General features: G+C 44.3%; 1 protein-coding gene across 1 annotated transcript in view; it reads left to right on the forward strand.

Moving 5' to 3' along the window:
• adgrv1 (adhesion G protein-coupled receptor V1) overlaps window positions 1-21,024 on the forward strand; it is a gene marked incomplete at its 5' end in the record, with an annotated part of 261,294 nt that overhangs the window by 23,179 nt on the left and 217,091 nt on the right. The window contains 13 exon segments of the mRNA XM_084055548.1: window positions 1,311-1,649; window positions 3,759-3,935; window positions 5,063-5,286; window positions 6,141-6,173; window positions 8,006-8,132; window positions 8,364-8,549; window positions 11,539-11,719; window positions 12,553-12,716; window positions 12,914-13,037; window positions 13,183-13,449; window positions 14,782-14,908; window positions 15,933-16,146; window positions 16,148-16,157. Of these exon segments, the coding sequence (XP_083911674.1) occupies window positions 1,311-1,649; window positions 3,759-3,935; window positions 5,063-5,286; window positions 6,141-6,173; window positions 8,006-8,132; window positions 8,364-8,549; window positions 11,539-11,719; window positions 12,553-12,716; window positions 12,914-13,037; window positions 13,183-13,449; window positions 14,782-14,908; window positions 15,933-16,146; window positions 16,148-16,157 (2,173 nt within the window).

The raw sequence follows: 21,024 nt of genomic DNA on the forward strand, positions 1-21,024 counted from the left end.
GGGGCAAGGCGGTTGATAAATGGGTGAAATAAGAGAGTACAGCAAAACCAAAAACTTAGGGAGAATGAAAGGTCATTGCCGTTATCCTTGATCACATTCTGTGATGATAACCTCAACCATCATTTGATCATAAACCATCATCTGCTCATCTTAGTTTTTCCTCCTCTTCTTTGTACTGTAGTTCTTCTTCTAATCAAGGCTTCACAAGCCAACGAGGGTTGTGTGGTGTAACCATTACTGTACAGAGAACTGGGTTTCCAAATATCACTCTTTTGTTATTGCTAAATACACTAGTTAAGACCATGAGACCATGACTACTTGTACTGTAGTTCAGCTATCTTCACAATTTATTGAACATTTTGAAAGCATAAAACTAGAGATGTTCCTTTTTTTCTTCCCAATCCGATTCCGATAAATTCATTGATTTTCAATTAAGTGAAAAAAATGTTTAAAAAAAAACAAAAACTTTTTTTTGGGCTATTGAAAGTTATAGGTATGGTGTGTGTGATATGAAATGTGAGCTTACTATAATCACAGTAATCCTCCTTAATCATATTCCATCATATTCAAGGGCTTTTGGAGTAAATGAGACAGACTCCAGTCACTTTGAGTTTAGAGCACTGCAGAGGGCAGGTGTGTGCATAGACATATAAAGGTAGACGCCTCCTTCGGCTCTGAAGTGTTCGTATCTCGGGCACGCTTCCTTGTTCCGCAGGGCTAACCCATATAAGGCTTGGGCTAGCCTTCCACTTCCTTCCGCTTCAGCAGGGCAAGCTGGAAACAGAAGGGGCGTTCGGTAGGCCAATCAGAGGCAGGTGGGGCGGGTCTTTTCTTAAGAGGCAGCCGCGCAGCAACTAGTCAGTTAGACGCGCTGTGATTGGCCAGTAGTTAACGCGATGTGATTGGTCAGTAGTAAACAGCCCTGCGGAAGAGCCTTGTATTGAGATACCAGTCGCTACAATGAACTGCAGAGGCCAATGAGGTATCTAGGTTTCTATATCTATGGGTGTGTGTGTCCGTGTCCAGCTGATGCTCGTTGATCCTCGTTAATATTATATACATCAAGGCAATTATGATTGTGCACTCATTTTCAGTTTCCGACAAGAATTTCCCTTTTGGCCCTAAAAAACGCAGCTTATCAATTAATGAATTAATCGATAATTTGCATCCCTAATACTCACCAATACCGATACCAGCATTTTAGGCAGTATGGGCAGCTTTTCCAATACTGGTCGGTATCGGAACAGCTCTACATAAAACTACGTGGTTAACCCTTCGCTCCCCTCCTCGTGTCCTCCTCCTCCATCCAGATGGTGTTCTACCTCCAGGACAGCGATGACGTCTACGGTCTGTTCCGCTTCCACCCGGAGCGGACGCAGAGCATCCAGAGCCAGCCGGAGGGTCGATTCCTGTCGCTCAGCTTCCTGCGGGAGGGCGGCGCTCTGGGCCAGGTGTCCCTGAGCCTCACGGCGCTCTACGTCCCCGCGGCTGCCGGGCCTCCAGTGGACCCCCCGGCCGGCCGCCAGCGCATCCTGAACGGGAGCGGGTCGGTCAGCGTGCCGTTCCAGGACGGCCAGAGGGAGGCCAACCTCACGCTGCCCATCAGAAACGACGCCTTCCTGCAGAACGGAGCTCATTTCTTCATTCAGGTACCACTGCTAAACAAACTGCTAAATCGTTGTTGTCGGGCAGAAACCTCTTATCTCCATATTTTAACTTTTTGTGTTTTTTTCCGCAAAATAATGCCCCTACTTGATCATATTATACTTTTGCTGTTATTGAATTTGAATCCTGAAAAGTAACCGTTTTGGACATATGAGGTTTCCACCCAACAGAGACGTTAATATTAAAGTTGACAAGCGTTGACAGGAGAAACAGACAGGCTCTATCTCCATCTATATAGAGATCCATCTATACTATAGCGTGATTGTATACCAATCCATACATTTTAGTCACAAAACAGACCACGTTGCTCAATTTTTATTTTGCTCAATTATTGTCACACTTATAGCCGCATCAAAATGCTTGATTTTCAGTCAATTCTGACAGATTGCTGTAAATCACAAGAGTGGCACACATAATATGCAACACGCCAACAGGCGTTAAGCGGTGAACGGATCAGGCGTATTCAGAGGTGAAGAAAACGCTCATTGTGTGGTAATTAATACCTGTAAATTAGAACTACATTGGATCAATTGGAACATTAATTTCCTGACAAGTGACAGTTTTGAACATAAGAACTTGGTTTTCCATTTTAGTGTGTGTATGGGTTACCCTAACCTGGTTCCAGACAAATCTGCCTTTGCAAAAAAAAAGAATCCTCGGCAGATTTATTGTCTGGCCACGTGACGCGAGGCTAGGGTTACCGTGCGGCACCAAGTTTGACATTCTGCATGTGTAAACAGTGTGGACAGGACAGGACAGGGCTCGAGTCTGGCCTGCTTCCATTGGGACAGTGTCCAACTGTCCAAACACAACAACAAACCGCATCATTCAAGCTTTAGGACACCAACAAAAAGCACCAAAAGTACCTGCTTCACATTCTGTAGTAGTGCATAATTCTGTCCCACACTCTCACACATTACTCTCACACATTAACAAACAATGTAGTGCACACATAAGCACACACACACACACACACACACACACACACACACACACACACACACACACACACACACACACACACACACACACACACACACACACACACACACACACACACACACACACACACGTAAGAGGCAGATTGACAGTGGTGAATGGTCATTATAGTCATCCAACACATCCGTTAAAAGGGACAGAACAGAAGCTCAGAGAAACAGCAGTAGTGGCAATTAAACTTGAGAGATCCACTGAAACACTAAACCTACACAACAACCTGAAGGGAAAGTGGCCAGGCAGCCTCTCAAATGAATACATTCCTCTCTTCATTCTGTTTTACAACTAGGCTGTTCTGCCTGTTATATTCAACTGTCCTGAAGCTCTCTCCAACCATGTACAATCACTATTTATATTTTTACTTATTTAGATTTTGTATCTCTTCTTCATACTTAAATATTCTTCTGCGTGGAATAATGCTGATATACTCTACCTGCCGATATTTAGACTTTTTCTGTATGGACTGTGGCTGTGCTCAGTATTGCCACACACCAATACAAATGTCCTTTAAAAGCCTTATAGCTGATTACATATATCTCTTAAAGGAGATCATTGGTAAGGAAGTTTCTGAACTGTCCACATAGTGAGTAGACAGAAATGATGCCATAAGGTTGAAAATGGCTCATTTAATATATGTATTGTTCTGACTCTAATTGGTGTACTAGCGCTGTATTCAAAGAAAAAAGTAATGCACATCCTCCGTCTCTTGGTGCTTAGCCAAACTATAAGAACAGAATCATGAAAACAAAGCAGGGGCTCGCAACTCCCTTTTGAATGCTCCAAATTGTTTATTTGCGACAAACAGCAGATACGACGTTTTGACCTTTTCGGTCTTTATACTTGAAAAAGACAGAAAGGGTCGAAACGTCGTATCTGCTGTCTGTTTGTCTTAAACACAAACTTCATTCAAAAGTGAGTTGCGAGCTCCTGCTTTATGTTCGTACTAGCACTGTATCCGACTTACTGAGAACACAACATAGCTATTTATAGTCACTGAAAAATCATGTAATTTTTGTTCTTATTTTCTTGAAACCATCCTGCAAAGTATTTGATATGAAACTGAGGTGTGTGTTGTGTCTCTCCTCACACACATACAGCTGGACACAGTAGAACTGGTAGACATCGTCACACCCATACCTCCCATCAGCCCCCGGTTCGGCGGCGCCCTCAACCTGACGCTGACCGTCACGCAGGACATCGCCAACGGAGAGATCGGCTTCCTCAGCAACGCCACCGTGGTGGTCCACGAGCCCGAGGACGCCAACACCAGCATGGTATGTACCGGATCAAGGGCTCTATAATAATTGCCAATACTGGCTAAACCCACTATTTGAGGATTTAAGAGTGCGCAAGGGGTGTTCCCGTGCAAAAGTTGCTATTTTGTTACACACCTGTGTTACACACCTGTTACATTATGCGTAGGTGGGGTTTGGGCGTTACGATAATAAAACCAAACACCGTGCCAGATGCCATTACCTTTAAGAGAAGACTACGCAAGCTCATTTTCCCCAATCCAATCTTACGCTCTCCTCTCTCCCTGTCTGCAGTGCTGCCAGGTCTGCTTATTATAAGCCACATTGGGCTTGTTTTTCTGTAAAATTACTTGTAAATAATGGTAGTTTGTTGAGAATTAGGAGAGAGGGAGCCTTTGAATGTTGTGCCGTTCTGCACCCATCGTAGGCGCACACGCGCGTGCGCTCTACCAAACCAGTTCGGCATTGCGGGTGGCTTTAGAATGTGCTTTCCCAAACGCAAAATACCATTTAGAAGAAAGAGAAGAAAGGACGCTTCACCGGCGCGTTTCAATGTTGTAGCGCCCTGCTTCTACATTCCGCCGTTTTTTGCCGTTTTTTTCTTTTCTTCACGCCGTTTGGTGCCCCCCCCCCCAAGGTTGGTGCCCTGTGCTGCGCTGCTTTTAGCCGCCAGATTGGGACGTTCACGGCATATTTTGCACCATCACGATGCGTTCATCATCGGTGACGAGTGCCTGTAACACAGCCAGCAGCGTGCTGCGTGCGAGTCGCGCAACTGACTGCGTCTGTGTGTCAGGATTCGAGGACACACTCTCACACATGCACATCACCGTGCATGTGTGAGTTTGGCTTCAGGAAGTAAATTCTTAGCCTCGATCTCCAGGCTTTTATTTTTTATTTTTGCTAAAAAATAAAAGCTTGGAAATTCCTGTTCCAGCGGTCCCAGCTGTTGGTACACGAAAGCGCCTCGCTTCGCCTGATGTGCCGCGCAGCATTTATTTTGACGACGCATGCGCACTTGCACACCAGTTATGTGCACCCCTGTCTATAACCTTTAATAAATCACACGTCACTGTAATTCATTACATTAATTAATTAAACCGGTGGTGTAATCCCATGACCTATTGACCTGGTCGTCCACCACACAGTTTTCCCTCCCGTTGCGGCGTGACGGCACTGACGGCCGGGCGGAGGTGTTCTGGAGCCTCCAGCCAATGGGAGAGAACCAGGAAGACGTCACGCCCGAGGACCTGGACCCCCTGAGCGGCTCGGTGGTCTTCCTCACCGGACAGAGCGACGCCGCCATCAACTTCACCGTCATGGCCGACGACATCCCGGAGGTCAACGAGACCCTGCTGCTGACCCTGGACAGGTAGACGGAAATAACATGAGAAGTTTTGGATGAAATTAGAGAGAATGTAGATGAGATTAGATTAAATAAAATGGAAATGTGTTGATCCCAAGGGGACGTTTGGTCAAAGATTTCAGCAATTCCGCTCGAAATAAATACTCATGATCTTAATCTCCAAAACTTCAATGACATCACAGAAAAAAATGAATGATTTTTTCCATTTTTAGGCCGCACATAGTTATTTTATTTATTTACCAGGGGCAGTGCACATGAATCAACATATGTCAGTTTTCACATCCACGTAAATGAGCCAGAGTTAACCAAAAGCTATTTTTCATCTGTAGTCCCTGAGTAGGCTGTTTAAAAGTGGTGATATAACTATCCATACAAAACCAGACATCAGTACAATACAAACAGGAGGCAGAACAATTACAGCAAAATATGAGAAATGACACCAGTGACAAATGGAGCTGATAATTACCCATGATTACACATTTGGTTAGCTTTAAGCCGTCTCTTAAGGTTGAATTTGAAGGTCAAATAGTTGGTGGTTGGTAGTATGACAACTCTTTTGATAGAGTCAGGCCTAACGCTTCACAATATCATTATGACAGATATCATGGAAAGGGCTAGGTTACTGTAATTCAATCCCATCCATTTGTGTGTGTGTGTGTGTGTGTGTGTGTGTGTGTGTGTTGTAGTATTGTGACAATGGTGTATATGTTGGTTCTGTGTACTATGCATGTGTGCGTGCATGTGTGCATAATGTATGCGTGTCATGTGCGTGCGTGTGTGGAACGCAGTGGTCTGCTATGTGTTAAGTTGTGATGCGTTGGCTGTGTTTTCCTCCCACAAACGACATGGCGGGGCTGCAGGGTGAAGACTGCACGCTTTATAGTGTACTTCGGGTAAGTGGAGAGAGAGAGAGAGCGTGGAGCGAGCGAGCCCTGGTCCTCTTTTGTGTGCCGTGTGTGAATCAGGATCTTTGTCTATCAGAGAAGGGCCCACTTCAGGAGCTCTTCTTCTAGGGCCTTTTGGTTGATGTGCAGATGAGGGTGGCATGGGGTGCATGGACTTGAGGTGAGGTGGGGTGGATTTGTGTGTGTGTGTGTGTGTGGGGGGCGGGGGTGCAGTGGTGGAAGAAGAACTTTTACTTAAGTAGAAAAAGCAATATGACAATGTAGAAAGAAGTACTTTACTTGAGTAAAAGTACAGAGTCATCATGCAGAATGTTTAGTCAAAATCTTTCGAAAATAGCAGATCTACAAGCTTGTCGCACTGCGACACGTCGTGGGCGTATTTTTGAGATCTGCATTTTCTATTAGCTTGGATTCCCCATCGATGATGTCACAAATTTTACCATATTATAATGAGCATTAGTGAGGACCAACTATGAAGAAAGGGTGGAAATGGGTGAATTGGTCCTTTAAGTACAGTACTTGAGTAAATGTATTTAGTTACCTTCCACCACTCACTCACTCGGTGCGTGCGTGCATCCGTGCGTGCATGTTTGTTGGTGTGAAACGGGAAACTAGGAGTGTGGGGATGGCTAGTAAACAGGGAATCTTCTTTTATGCGTTTCACCCTCTTAAATGAAGGAGTGGGGGGGGGGGGACTGTGGCAGCGTTGTAAAGACGTCACTGTTTTGTGTGTGTGTGCATGCAAAGAGCCTCGGCCGCTTGTTTGGAGTGCTTCAATTCTGTCCTCTGTTTGTTTCTAATTTACTCGCTATGTGGTGCTCCGCTTGGCTGAGATTCTCTCTCCACACACACACACACACACACACACACACACACACACACACACACACACACACACACACACACAAAGACCCCTGCGGAGATGGTGTAGCGGGGTTGATTGACACGGTTAATAAGAGTGGTCTAAACAGCAGGCTTTTAAGCATATGGGCCCGGCAGCATTGAATGGACGTGAACACAATACAAGGAATGCTACTGATTAACATGTTTCCACATTAACGCCGAGGCTGTTCACATTACATTGTTGGACGCTCTGCAGTTCACCATGCAGTCTCACTGTAGACCCAAACGTGTAACCATTATATCGTCTCTGTCGGGTGGAAACCTCATATGTCCAAAATTGTTAATTTTCAGGATTCAAATAAAAAAATGGAAAAAGTAGCAGATCTACAAGCTCGAAACATGTCGCTTTGTGCTGTGTTTCAAGCTTGTAGATCAGCAAATATATATATATATATATATATATATATATATATATATATATATATATATATATATATATATATCAATTAGTAGTACTACTAATTAGGGTGAAATATATGTCGGACAGAAACCTCATATCTCCATACATTTTTCAGTTTTTCCGTAAATTAATGCCATACTAAGCCTACTTGATCATACTACAGCGTCACACAAAAGCATCAAAAGTAGCAGATCTACAAGGTCGAGCTTGTAGATCTGCTACTTTTGCTACTTTTCAATTTGAATCCTGAAAAGTAACAGTTTTGGACACGACAGAGACGATATACAATATTGTTTAGGCATCACGTCAAGACCGAGGAAACTAACTTTATGTGTGAGTGTGTGTGTGTGTGTGTGTGTGTGTGTGTGTTGTGATTTTGGTTGACCAAGCATGTGGTCCTTTAAGAGTCTCCCTATAACTAAGGGTGGTGAGTGATGTTTACCAAGCAGTATCCCGCTTCTGACACCAAATTGTTGTGATTTTGGTGTGTGCGTGTTCCATGTGTTCGTGCGTCCAGGAGTAACGTGGAGAACCAGATCTTGAAGGCAGGCTTCACCAGCAGACAGATAGTGATCGTGGAGAACGATGACCCTGGCGGTGTGTTCGAGTTCTCTTCGTACTCCAGAGGACCCTGGGTCATCAGCGTAAGACCACCCCTCAAATCACAATATAACATATTTTTCAGAAACAAGTCACAATAAATCTACAACTTTTTTCCCCCTGCACCTTAAAAAATAGACCAACCATTAAAAAGAAGATTAACCAATTACGGAGGTCCCTTTAGGGGGCCGTAAGCAACATCACGAAGAAAAGGAAAACAAACCAAAAGCAAATCTCACAACACAGATGTGACCAGATGTTTGTGTCATCCGTAGGAAGGAGAGGCGGTGGAGCTGCATGTGGTCAGGGCCCAGGGACAGCTGCTCAAGCAGCTGGTGCGCTACACCGTCACGCCGGCCGGGAACGCAGAGTTCTACGGCGCCACGGGCATCCTGGAGTTCAAACCCGGAGAGAGGGAGGTGGTGGTGGCCCTGGTGGCACGGCCCGACGGCGTGCCAGAGGTATGAATAATTGATTTAATGTTTGTGTCCTGCACACAATTAATGTGCCCGAGCCTCAAGGGTTTATAAAACAACATGTGTATATTCACATGATACATTCCATTACAGCTCAGAATTATCTTCTCTCCCAAGTCCCAAGCTTGACATATAAGATTTGCCACAACAAAAGCTCCTCAGCTGAAACATATCTCAAATTTTTCATAATCATCTAACTCAAGAGAGAAACTCAACAGAAATATTCAATAGTGGTGCTTTTGATATTGATGTACTTACTATTCTGTCAGGCAGAAACCTTTTATGTCCATATTTCAACTTTTTAACAACATTTTTATCCCACAATTGTTGTAACCCATTTTTCACCCAGTGCCAATGCCTAAGTTTATAATCCTGGGTGCTACTCTCCCTCTGCCAGCCTGGGGAGAGCCCCGAACTGAGCTCATGCTTCCTTCAATGCATGAGGAGTGAGCAGGCCACTTCACCTGACAGGGGGGGAGTTTCCCCGGTAGGACGTAGCGCGTGGAAGGAACACGTTATTCGAACCAGTTCCTTTCCCCTCCATCAGGCGCCCCAGCTGACCAGGGGGAGGCAGTATAGAGACCAGGATTACTGCATGTTTTTTTCATAAATGAATGTCCTAGTATGCCTGAAAAACATTGAAGACCCCCCATACAAGAGTGTCACACAAAAGTAGTGAAAATAGCCTATCTACATAAAAGCTCACAACGCGTCACATCGCGACGCATTGTGAGCTTGTATAGGTCGCCTATTTTTACTGTTTCATAATTATTTTATTCTTCAATTTTTTTTCATATCAAATAATAATTAAAAAAGACTGTTTTGGACATTTCCACCGACAGCAAGTTTTAGCCAAAACAGTCATACAATACAATTTGTACAAGACCAATTTGGACCAGAATGGATTGCTTATCACTGTGCTGGGGTATAATGTACAAAACAAAACTCTACACGAGAACAAAACATTCAGTTGTGGAACAGAACAGAGAATTAGACGCTGATGTCGTGATGATGGGTCTTCAGATTACACGTTGTTCAAAACCTCATTATCAACCAAACCCATATGTGACACATGTTCCAGTGCTTTACGCCTCTAGTCGGTGTTCCTGGAATCGTGGAAATCAAGAAAATGGGTTCATTTCTTTTCAAATGTGTTTGAGGCCCGAAGTACTATCTGTCACATGTACCCTAATCTCTCAAGAACAGATCCAGCTGCGCTTGGATCTGTCGGGAGCCGTGTTGACAACCCATGCACATTGGCTACAAGTGGGCGTGCCTTCAGATCAGGAAGCAGGCCGCATTTTACCCAATCAAATGTAGTGGGCGGGATTTACATGTGTGCGGCTCGTTTCGAAACTCATTTAACAACAGTGTCCTCGGAGGCGACAAAACCACGGAAAGTTAGTAACATGTGTACTTGCTCTTTCATCTTAGAAACAAGTGGGCTTATAACCAAAAGGATCCGTGTTCTTTGGGAGAAATGGTGTTAGTGTTGCGTGGAGAAATATTGTTAGTGGGAATGAAAACATAGGCGCACCGCCAGAAGTGGAGGGCTGAGGGCAGACCAAAACCCCGGTTTCCCGTGAGCATGGGTCCTGCGTACAGCTCAGCCCAGAGTCAAATGGACAAGTGAAAAACAGCAGAGGGCGCTGTTTTTACTTTTTATTTGACGATGGGTTTCCAGATTGCATGTACCCATCTGACAATGGGTTCCCAGATTGCATGTACCCATCTGCCTGTAGTTTCATTCTAGTATATCGTCACTGTCGGGCAGAGAAACCTTGTATCTGCAAATTTCAACTTCTTATGTTTTTTTTTCTTGAATGACTTGTCTTCATTACACAAGAGTGGCTACAAGAGTAGTGAATATAGCCGATCTACAAGCTCACACAGTGTGTTGCATCAGCTATTTAAAAATGTTTCGGATATACAAAGTTACAAGATTTCATCCTGACAGCAATGATATGATGTACAGTATGCAACACAAAGTTTGTAATTGAAAAGTAAAAGCAAGTGCACTTCCTCTGATTGCGTGCTTGGCTGTGGGTGCTCAGCTACACTCAATACTTTGTATTAAAAAACACCAGATGAGTGGAATAAATCTTTTCCTTTCGGCTGTTCCCTTCAGGGGTAGAGCCGAATCATCTGCCTCCATCTCACCCTGTCCTCACACCAACTAACTTCATGTCCTCTTTCACTACATGCGTAAATCTCCTCTTTGGTCTTCCTCTATAGGCCTCCTGCCTGGCAGTTCCAACCTCCTCCGCATCCATTCTAAGATATACTCACACTCCCTCCTACAGTACATGTACTGAACATGTCCAAACCATCTCTCTCTGGCTTTATTATCTCCAAACATCTAACATGCACTGTCCTCCTCTGATGTACTCAATGCACCATTTTCAGCTCATATTCATATTTCCACATAGACCTTGCATTTAAAGCAGGGGTCTTCAAAGTTTTTTCAGGCCATGGACCCCCTAGCTGAGAGAGAGATGAAGCAGGAACCCCCACTACATATTGTATAAAATTGTGTTGCAGATGAAACTTTTTTATTAACTTGGTCTGCTCTTTTTTCCCTCTACACCAAACTTCTTTGCCAAAAATAGCAGATCTACAACGCCTCGCGCTGCGAGGCGTTGTGAGCTTGTAGATCAGCTATTTTTGGCTAGAGTTCTCCTCAGAGAAGGAATACTATAGGGTTCAAGTGGTTAATGTAAAAATTACATGCAGTATCTCCAAGGACCCCCTAGGGGTCCCAGACCCCCTGTTGAAGACCCCGATTTAAAGTGTAGTTAAATTGATCTGCCAGCTCTATAGATTGTTTTGAACAGTTGGTCCAATAAAACTGTGTGTGTGTGTGTGTGTGTGTGTGTGTGTGTGTGTGTGTGTGTGTGTGTGTGTGTGTGTGTGTGTGTGTGTGTGTGTGTGTGTGTGTGTGTGTGTGTGTGTGTGTGTGTGTGTGTGTGTGCAGCTGGATGAGACCTTCTCCGTGGTCCTCAGCAGCCACAGTACTCCCCCCAGTCGTCTGGGCAGCCACAGGGAGGTCAGCATCACAGTGAGGAAGAGTGACGACCCCTACGGAGTGGTCCACTTCCTGCAGGCAGGTCTGAGCCGGGCCATCAACGAGAGCAAAGACAACGACACACACCAAGGTACACCAAACCATTCACCTCCCACCTCTCTTTGGAGCTATGCTGTTAAACATGGGTCATCGTGATTTTAAAGCAAGACATTATCAAGTATGATTTTCTTTTTCCTCTAAAGTGTTCCTTCAGATTATACCAACACACTGTTATACAGTATAAACCAGGGGTCTTCAATATTTTCAGACTAAGGACCCCTTGGCTGAGAGAGAGAAGAAGCAGGGACCCCCACTACATATTGTATAACATTGTGTTGTAAATTAAACATTTTCATAGATTTCTTAGACAGCTTCATAGACTTTGACAGGACTATCATCAGTGTATGTTCGATGAATGTCTATTTTCAGACATTTAACCACTTGAACCGTCAATATTTAGTCTTTTTTTCCCTCTAGTCTACACCAAACCTCTACACCAAAAATAGCAGATCTACAAGCTCACAACGCCTCGCACTGCGAGGCGTTGTGAGCTTGTAGATCTGCTATTTTTGGCTAATGTTCCACTCAGAATAGGGATGTTGGGGTTCAAGTGGTTCATGTAAAAAACATGATCCTATCACACAAAGATTTGGCGGCCCCCCTGCAGTAACTCTGGGGACCCCCTAGGGGTCCCGGACCCCTTGTTTAAGACCCCTGGTATAAACGATACGATTAACAGCTGACTGTAGTGTACACAAGCATACGGCCAATCCAACAGAATACTGTAAGTGTTTTTGTATTATGTCTTACTTTTCTTAGAGAGAGTTCAGAAATATATTCCTTATTTGAAAAGCTCATAGATCAATACCCTATTCGGCCTGTAAAATAATGACATGGTCTTCCTGCACTCTCCTCCATACACAGCGGTGTACCCAGTGGCGAGGACCAGGGGCCGGTTTGGACAGGTGTCCGTCTCCTGGGTGCTGGAGCCTGCCCAGTCCGGAGACGTCAGTCCCGTCCAGGGAGACATCGTCTTTGAGGACGGAGAGCACCTGAAGAACCTCACCCTGTTCTCTGTACCCGACGAGGTAAAATACTAGAGCAGTGGTTCTCAACCTAATTGAAGTTTGTCCAAATTGAAGTTTAATTGTCCAAATTGAAGTTTAATGATAGTCATTATTAGGGCCTCTACACTGGAGGAGACACATGAGGTTGTCATATGTATGCTTACATTATATTGTTTTGTTGTGTGTGTGTGTGTTTGTTGTGTTTTATGTGAATGAAGATACCAGAGGACCTGGAGAACTTCACTATCACACTGTTAAATGCTACTGGAGGAGCCAGGCTGGGAGACAACCTCAATGCCACTTTACACATTAACAAGAATGATGACCCCATCTACTTTGCTGGTAAACATGCAAAACCTCTCTATTCTTTAGCATTAAAACTTCATTTTAATGATCCTTTAGAAGCTGTGGGTGATAATATTGAATCATGACCATTAAATGTTGCTTTCTTCACTCCGTTTCTTCCTCCCCTTTTCACTTTTCTCAGAACCTGCAGTCGTACGGATCCAGGAAGGGGGCGTGGCCAACTTCACCGTGATCAGGGCGGGCCCGGCGGACTTCGTCGCCACGGTGATGTACCGCGTCGAGTACGTGGGCGACGCTTCGCCAGACGACCTGGCGCCTCTGGGCAATGACTCTCTGCTGCTGGTGTACGAGGTGGGAGAATGGATGAAGAACATCTCGGTGGTCGCCGAGGACGACGATGTCCCCGAGACGGACGAACCCTTTTACATCGTCCTCTACAACGCTACAGGTCAGAGCTAGGGGGCAGTGTGTCATGTTCATGTCAAGGAACCCCTAAATGAATATTGCTGCTGTTGCTATTGCCGCTTTTCTTTTCTAATCCTTTCTAATCTTTTCTAATCCCACCTGAAATGATTGAGAGGGACAAAAAGGCCTCTGTCAATACTGCTCTCCTCTTTTCACCATACCTGGTTCTCAACCTTTTCAGGCCGTGACCCCCCAAAATAATCCCATTTGAACTGGGGACCCCCCACCCTGATAAGCACTTGGAATTGCAGGAGTTGAGACATTCAATTTAGTTTGACTCAGTTCCACATATTGTGAAAATAGCCGATCTACAAGCTCACAACGCCTCGCAATGCGCCGTTTGAGTTTTGGCCATTTTTGCCAGTTTTGTTTTAATAACACAGGCTAGGAAGGTCGGACGGTGACGAACTAGATACCTGAGTAAAATTCAATTTAAGTTTCATCCAACGCATCCACTGCCATTTCTGTCTGCCTTACCGTTCGGCTGCTAGGGGCAGTTGAAATGTTCTTTTTGGGGCTAATAGATGTTTTCACGGAACCCCAGTATCGACTCGGCCCGATTAATTAGCATACATTTTTGGCCCTGCCTGGACCGAAAACGTTGGGTCGGGTAGGGTCGGGTTCAGGCAGAATTTGAGAACTCTACTGTACAGTATCTTACAAACTCATGGTCAGTGTCTTCAGCTACTTTCTAGTACTGTAGGCTGCCGGCAGTAATGAGGCGGGAACCAGGTGAGGCGGGAACCAGGTAACAATCACACTATGTCATCATCATGTGAATATTTATAGCCTCCTGGTTGAGCTTTCTCTCCATGTCCTTATCAGTCATTTCCGTAGCACTGGAGTCGAGCCGCTAGCTTAATTTAGCGGCGACTTTGGTGACACAGGAAGCCCTCCCTAATCCCCGGTATTGTGTGTCTGTGTGACGGGACTGAAAGGCCGGTGAGGTGGGGTGGGTGGCCTCCGCAGGACCTTAATTAACTGGACCCCAGGCTTTCTGAGACACAAAGAAAGACCACTCTGCCGGCAGTGTTGCCAAGTCCGCTTATTATAAGCCCCGTAGCCCCTAGCACTTGCCCTAGCCTTGACGACCTTGCAGGCTTGTGCAAAGGTTAAAATGTTAAAATGTAATTTAGATAGCATGTTATGTAGACAAATGCAAGGTTTGTCTGTGGACCTGACATCTTATAGTTTGTATAGTTTCAATGTACAGATTTTCACGTGTGTGTGTGTGTGTGTGTGTGTGTGTGTGTGTGTGTGTGTGTGTGTGTGTGTGTGTGTGTGCGTGTGTGTGTGCGTGTGCGTGGTAACCCAGGTGATGCTGTGGTGTATGGAGCTGACACAGCCACGGTGGTGGTTGAGGCCAATGACGACGCCAACGGCATCTTCTCCCTGGACCCCACAGAGAAACCTGTAGAGGAAGGCAACACCAACAACTTCTAGTAAGGATCTGTTTCAGCCTTAAAACAGCATGGCTCTTCTTTGACTATGGCGATACTACTGTCTATCACTTTGCCTGTTCCTCAACACTGTCCAAACAGGATCCCCTCTTTCATGCTGCATTGAGGTTTATTACCAATTCCACCTTTAGGACTCATCGCTGTGCTCTATACTCCTTAGTGGGTTGGTATTCCTTAAGGAATGATTTGTGGAATGACCTGCAGACCAGACTCAAATTGGATTTTGTGATCCCTCTAGTGAGTTTTAAAAGGATTGCCATGGTCACACTTCCCTGACAGTGCTCCTGCTTTGATATGTAGTAAATGTTGTTGCTCTTAGTTTTATATTGGTCACTTTTTAGATTATATTGTACTGTTTTTACTTGAGCTTCCTAGGTAGTGGGTATTGTTTTTAGGGATGTTATATGTCTGTCATTGTTATTGTCCTGTATTTGTTGTTACTGGCAGAGCTGTGTAACATTTATTTGCCTCTTCTCTTGGTCAGTTCATACTCGTAAAAGAGACTTCAGTCTCAATTTGGTGTTTTACTAGTTAAATAAAAATACAAAAGTGACCATTATTTGTGTTTAAACTAAATAAACTGCATGTAATGAAGTGCAACAGGAATGAGACAATTTAATAACGAAAGATTCTTCAGAGGCTTTATTAAAACAAGTGCTTTAAAAGAGCAGACAACCGACTATTGTGCTGTGTCTCCCTTCCACTAAATCAAAATGTTCAATTTAGGCATCTAGACTAGCATCTATCAAACAGATGCAAAGATAAGAAAGGGTTCACATGTTTCCAATTGAACAACGTACGGTACTATGTGTAAATATGTAGATAATTTGTTTGTTTTTATTGATCTCTCTCCCTCTCTTCTCCTTTTACTCTACTGTTTGATTTTTTTTCTTTTTCTTTTTCTCTTCCTGTAAATAACCAAATAACGAATTTCACCCACTTCTTTACACTGTATGTGACAACGAAGATGATTCTGATTCTGATGTTGTCTCTTTGTCTGGCTCAGTGTCCTTCGTGCCAGGGGTCATTTTGGCAACGTGACGGTGTTCTGGCAGCTGTACGCCAACGACTCTCTGACCCCTCTTGAGGAAGGCCAGGAGTTCAGCAACACGTCCGGCTCCATCACCTTCACCACGGGACAGGAGAGCAAGCCCATCGTCCTGGAGGCCATCTCTGAGAAGCTACCGGAGTTCAACGAGTTCTATGTCCTCAAGCTGCTCAACCATCTCAGGTGAACACTTTTTTTTAATAACTCATCTGCATTGCATAAAATGTGTGTGCAATGCAAAAACTATTGCATGTGATAAATCAATTTGTGTACAAGTTTAAACCTCTATGGCAGTGATTCTCAAACATTCCCTGTGTCAAGAAAGATCCCCCAAAATAGATTTGGCCACAGACCCCCATCTGAAAAGATTTTATGCAAGAGACCTCTTGCATAGATTTGTGTGGTAAAAAAAAAGTCAAAATTATTCCAAACGTTAAAAAAAATATAGCTGCAAGCAGCGATAATACGGGGCCAGGAGAGAGAAAGAGAAATGATAATTCCTTTAACAGGTCAGTTCATGAAAGTCCTTGCGTCTTGTTTCCAATGAGGGCCTGTGAGCAATTAGGGGTTAAGAGTCTGGCTCAGGGACAAATTTCACTTCGTCGACACATTTGCTGACTGGCCTGGAATCGTACCTGGGTCAGCCAGAGCCTCTGGCTCCTAGGCGGGCTCACTAACCACTCAGCTATGGCCGACCCTCAGAGAGAGAGAGAGAGAGAAGAGAGAGAGAGAGAGAGAGAGAGAGAGAGAGAGAGAGAGAGAGAGAGAGAGAGAGAGGAGAGAGAGAGAGAGAGAGAGAGAGAGAGAGAGAGAGAGAGAGAGAGAGAGAGAGAGAGAGAGAGAGAGAGAGAGAGAGAGAGAGAGAGAGAGAGAGAGAGAGAGATGGAAACGGAATAGATTGAAGATAGAAACGGAATAGATTGAAGAGACAGAGAGAGAGACATGGAAACGGAATAGATTGAAGATAGAAACAGAATAGATTGAAGAGACAGAGAGAGAGACATGGAAACGGAATAGATTGAAGATAGAAACAGAATAGATTGAAGAGAGAGAGAGAGCCATGGAAACGGAATAGATTGAGTCATGTTTTTGCAATTCAACTTAAATGAGTCTGCATCAAGTGAGGCTTGAACCGGAAACCTTGCGATCGTGAGGCACTCTTAGGTAGCTGCAACACTACCTATAGTGCTATAGCTTTGTCTAGGCTGATATTGTCTGTTGAGGATCACAAACTCTTGCCTTCTGTCATGACCCAAGCCCCTGTTTCACTAACACAAAGATCACTCGTTCACAAACCATTTACCAATGAAGAAATTGTACATCTCCTCAGAACCAAAACTAGTGAAAGTAGCCGATCTACAAGCTCACAAACCATTAAAGTTGTCAGATTGTACATCGGCTATTTTCACAATGAAGTATGTTATACTTGAAAAAACATACTCTCATTGCTATCTGAAAAGTTGTGAGATTGTAGATCAGCTATTTTCACAATGAAGTATGTAAAAACACTCAATTAAGTATTTCATGTTATCTTTAACAATTGCAGATGTATTCATTGATAGTCATGTTGTGTGAAATGCAACTTAGATGAAGTCTGCACCAACTGAGGCTTGAACTGGTGACCTTCAGGTTGTGGGGCACACATCTAAGCGAGAAGCCACCAACAGACAAGAACCTGTGAAAGGAGATCACACAGTATGATACAGTTTCACGCAAATAGCTGAAAAATCCTGGGTTTAAGTGTTTTTCAAACTGCTCAAGATTGCGGACAATATAAGGGCGGTGCTTACTGGTTAACGTGATAGATGTGTTCCTCATTAGTCAAGGCACATGTGTAAGCAGGTCTAATGGCTGTCGGCCAAACGAGGCATGACTTTTGCCTGTTTAAAGAGTCAATTTTCAAAAAATTGCTATAGCACCCCCGTTTGACCAATTGGAGTAAGATTGGTTTCAGTGATATTTGGAATGGCCCTTTACATTTCTGCAAAGTTTCAAAGAATGGTAAGTCTGCATGTATGTGTTAGGGGCAGATGAATAATTGTCATAAAACTGCAATATTCATTGGCTCATTAAAGCTTCATTTTTTCACTTATGGAAGATATTTTGCAAACGTTTTTTGGTATAGGTCCAAAGTTCATGTGTAAAAAGTTTCGTGCAGATTACTCAAAAATCCCAGGAGGAGATAGGTTTTAACTGTTTGTTTTTCATATAATTCGAAATGGTGGGAGATCTAAGGGTCAGAGGTCAAAAGTCAGAGTGTGAAAGTTGTTCATCATGAGGAGACGCATGTGTGTATTGAAGTTTTATGGCTGTAGGTAAAACAGGGCATGAGTTGTACCTGTTCAAAGTGGCATTTTCAACTGAGTGTCATAGCGCCACCTTTTGACGAAAGATTGTGAGATTTATTTTTTGATCGTTTTTCATGACCATCTATCATATGGCCGAGTTTCATAAAAAGCGTATGCACGGTTCAGCCAGAACTGGCAAAAACGGCAGAAGAAGAAGAAATGGAAATATAGCTGCAAGCAGCAATGAGCGGTTTCGAGAATAATGGCAGACTGGCAGACTGTGACAGAGTGGCAGACTGGCAGACTGGCAGACTTTGACAGAGTGGCAGACTGGCAGACTGTGACAGAGTGGCAGACTGGCAGACTGGCAGACTGTGACAGACTGTGGCAGACTGGCAGACTGGCAGACAGACAGACTGTGGCAGACTGGCAGACTGGCAGACAGACAGACAGTGACAGAGTGGCAGACTGGCAGACTGTGACAGACTGGCAGACTGGCAGACTGTGACAGAGTGGCAGACAGACAAACAGACAGACTGTGACAGAGTGGCAGAGTGGCAGACTGGCAGACAGACAGACAGTGACAGAGTGGCAGACTGGCAGACAGACAGACAGTGACAGAGTGGCAGACTGGCAGACAGACAGACAGTGACAGAGTGGCAGACTGGCAGACAGACAGACTGTGACAGAGTGACAGAGTGGCAGACTGGCAGACTGGCAGACAGACAGACAGACAGACAGTGACAGAGTGGCAGACTGGCAGACAGACAGACAGTGACAGAGTGGCAGACTGGCAGACAGACAGACAGTGACAGAGAGAGAGAGAGAGAGAGAGGGAGAGGGAGAGGGAGAGAGAGAGAGAAGGGGAGAGAGAGAGAGAGAGAGAGAGAGAGAGAGAGAGAGAGAGAGAGAGAGAGAGAGAGAGAGAGAGAGAGAGAGAGAGAGAGAGAGAGAGAGAGAGAGAGAGAGAGAGAGAGAGAGAGAGAGAGAGAGAGAGAGAGAGAGAGAGAGAGAGGCAGTGAGAAAGAGAGGCAGTAAGAGAGAGAGCGAGAGAGAAGAAGTGAACATGCATTAATTAACAAAGTCATGATTTTTGTTCAGTAAATTATATTTGGACCGGTTAAATTGAGGTTTGAACCAGGGACCTATAGACTTGTGGGTAGACAGTGTAAAGGATAAGGATAATTCCAGGTCCGTTCATGAAAGTCCTTGCGGTCTTGTTTCCAATGAGGGCCTGTGAGCAATTAGGGGTTAAGAGTCTTGCTCAGGGACAAATTTCATTTCATCGACACATTTGCTGGCCTGGCCTGGAATCGTACCTGGGGCAACCAGGGCCTCTGGCTCCCTAGGTGGGCTCACTAACCACTCAGCTATGGCCACAGTACAGACTGAGCCATTGGATAGACAGAATTGGATTTCATATGTGGTAAGTTATCATACAGCATGGGTTGCTTATTATATACATACAAGCTCATAACGCGTCACATTGTAGATCGGCTGTATGTGGTTACTGTAGGTGTTGTATTAATAATTACATCTGCAAAGTAACAAGTAACTAAAGCTGTCATCTGCTGTAATTGCAGTAGAGTAGAGTAGTAAAGTAAAAGTACCTAAAAATTGTACTGTGCATGTGGCAGGTGTGATTGGTGATGAGTGAGAGGGGTGGATCCAATCCATGGGAATAGGGGGAATTCCAAATGATGATCACCTCAACGCATTGTTGGGGACAGGGATCGAACCAGCGACCTATGGATTCACAGGCTGCCTCTCTTCTCATTGAGCTAGAGATATGGCCTCCCTGATGGTGTCTGTTGACACTCTCACACTCTACTGGTGGAGCTATTGAATCGACAGCATCAGATAGTGAGAAAGGAGAATCCAACAACACAAAACAAAAGGGCAAATGAATTACGTCATACATTGAAAATAACTACTTTCAAGTATGCATTTCTCGTTATCTTTAACAATTGCACATGCATTGATACAGTCATGTTGTGTGCAATGCAATTGAGTTGAGGTCTGCATGAGGTGAGATTTGAACCAGCGACCCTGTGGTATCAAGGCAGATGATTAAGCCATTGGGCCAACAGACCCGAACTGATGAAAAAGGAGTTCACACACATGACACACTTTCACGCAAATTGCTCAGAAATGCTGGATTTAAATGTTTTTCAAACTGCTCAAAATTGCAGACAATCTAAGGGCGGAGCTTACTGGTCAAAGTGATAGATATGTTCCTCATTGATACAGTCATGTTGTGTGCAATGCAATTATAATGAAGTCTACCTGAGGTGGGATTCGAACCAGCAACCCTGTGGTTTCAAGGCAGATGATTAAGCTATCAAGCTATTGAACCTACACACCTGAACTAGTGAAAAGGGAGTTCAAACACATGACACACTTTCACGCAAATTGCTCAGAAATCCTGGATTTAAATGTTTTTCAAACTGCTCAAAATTGCAGACAATCTAAGGGCAGAGCTTACTGGTCAAAGTGATACATGTGTTCCTCATGAGTCAAGGCACATGTGTAAGCAGGTTTAACGGCTGTCGGCCAAACGAGGCATGACTTTTGCCTGTTTAAAGTTTGCATTTTCAAAAAATTGCTATAGCGCCCCCCTTTGACCAATTGGAGTAAGATTGGTTTCAGTGATACTTGGAATGACCTTCTACAATATTGCAAAGTGTCAAACAAATGCGAGTCTGCATGTATGTTTTAGGGGCAGATGAATAATTGTCATAAAACTGCAATTTTCATTGGCT

The sequence above is a fragment of the Gymnoscopelus microlampas genome (genome assembly GCF_963454915.1).
Source record: "Gymnoscopelus microlampas genome assembly, chromosome: 4".
Taxonomy (NCBI): Eukaryota; Metazoa; Chordata; class Actinopteri; order Myctophiformes; family Myctophidae; genus Gymnoscopelus; species Gymnoscopelus microlampas.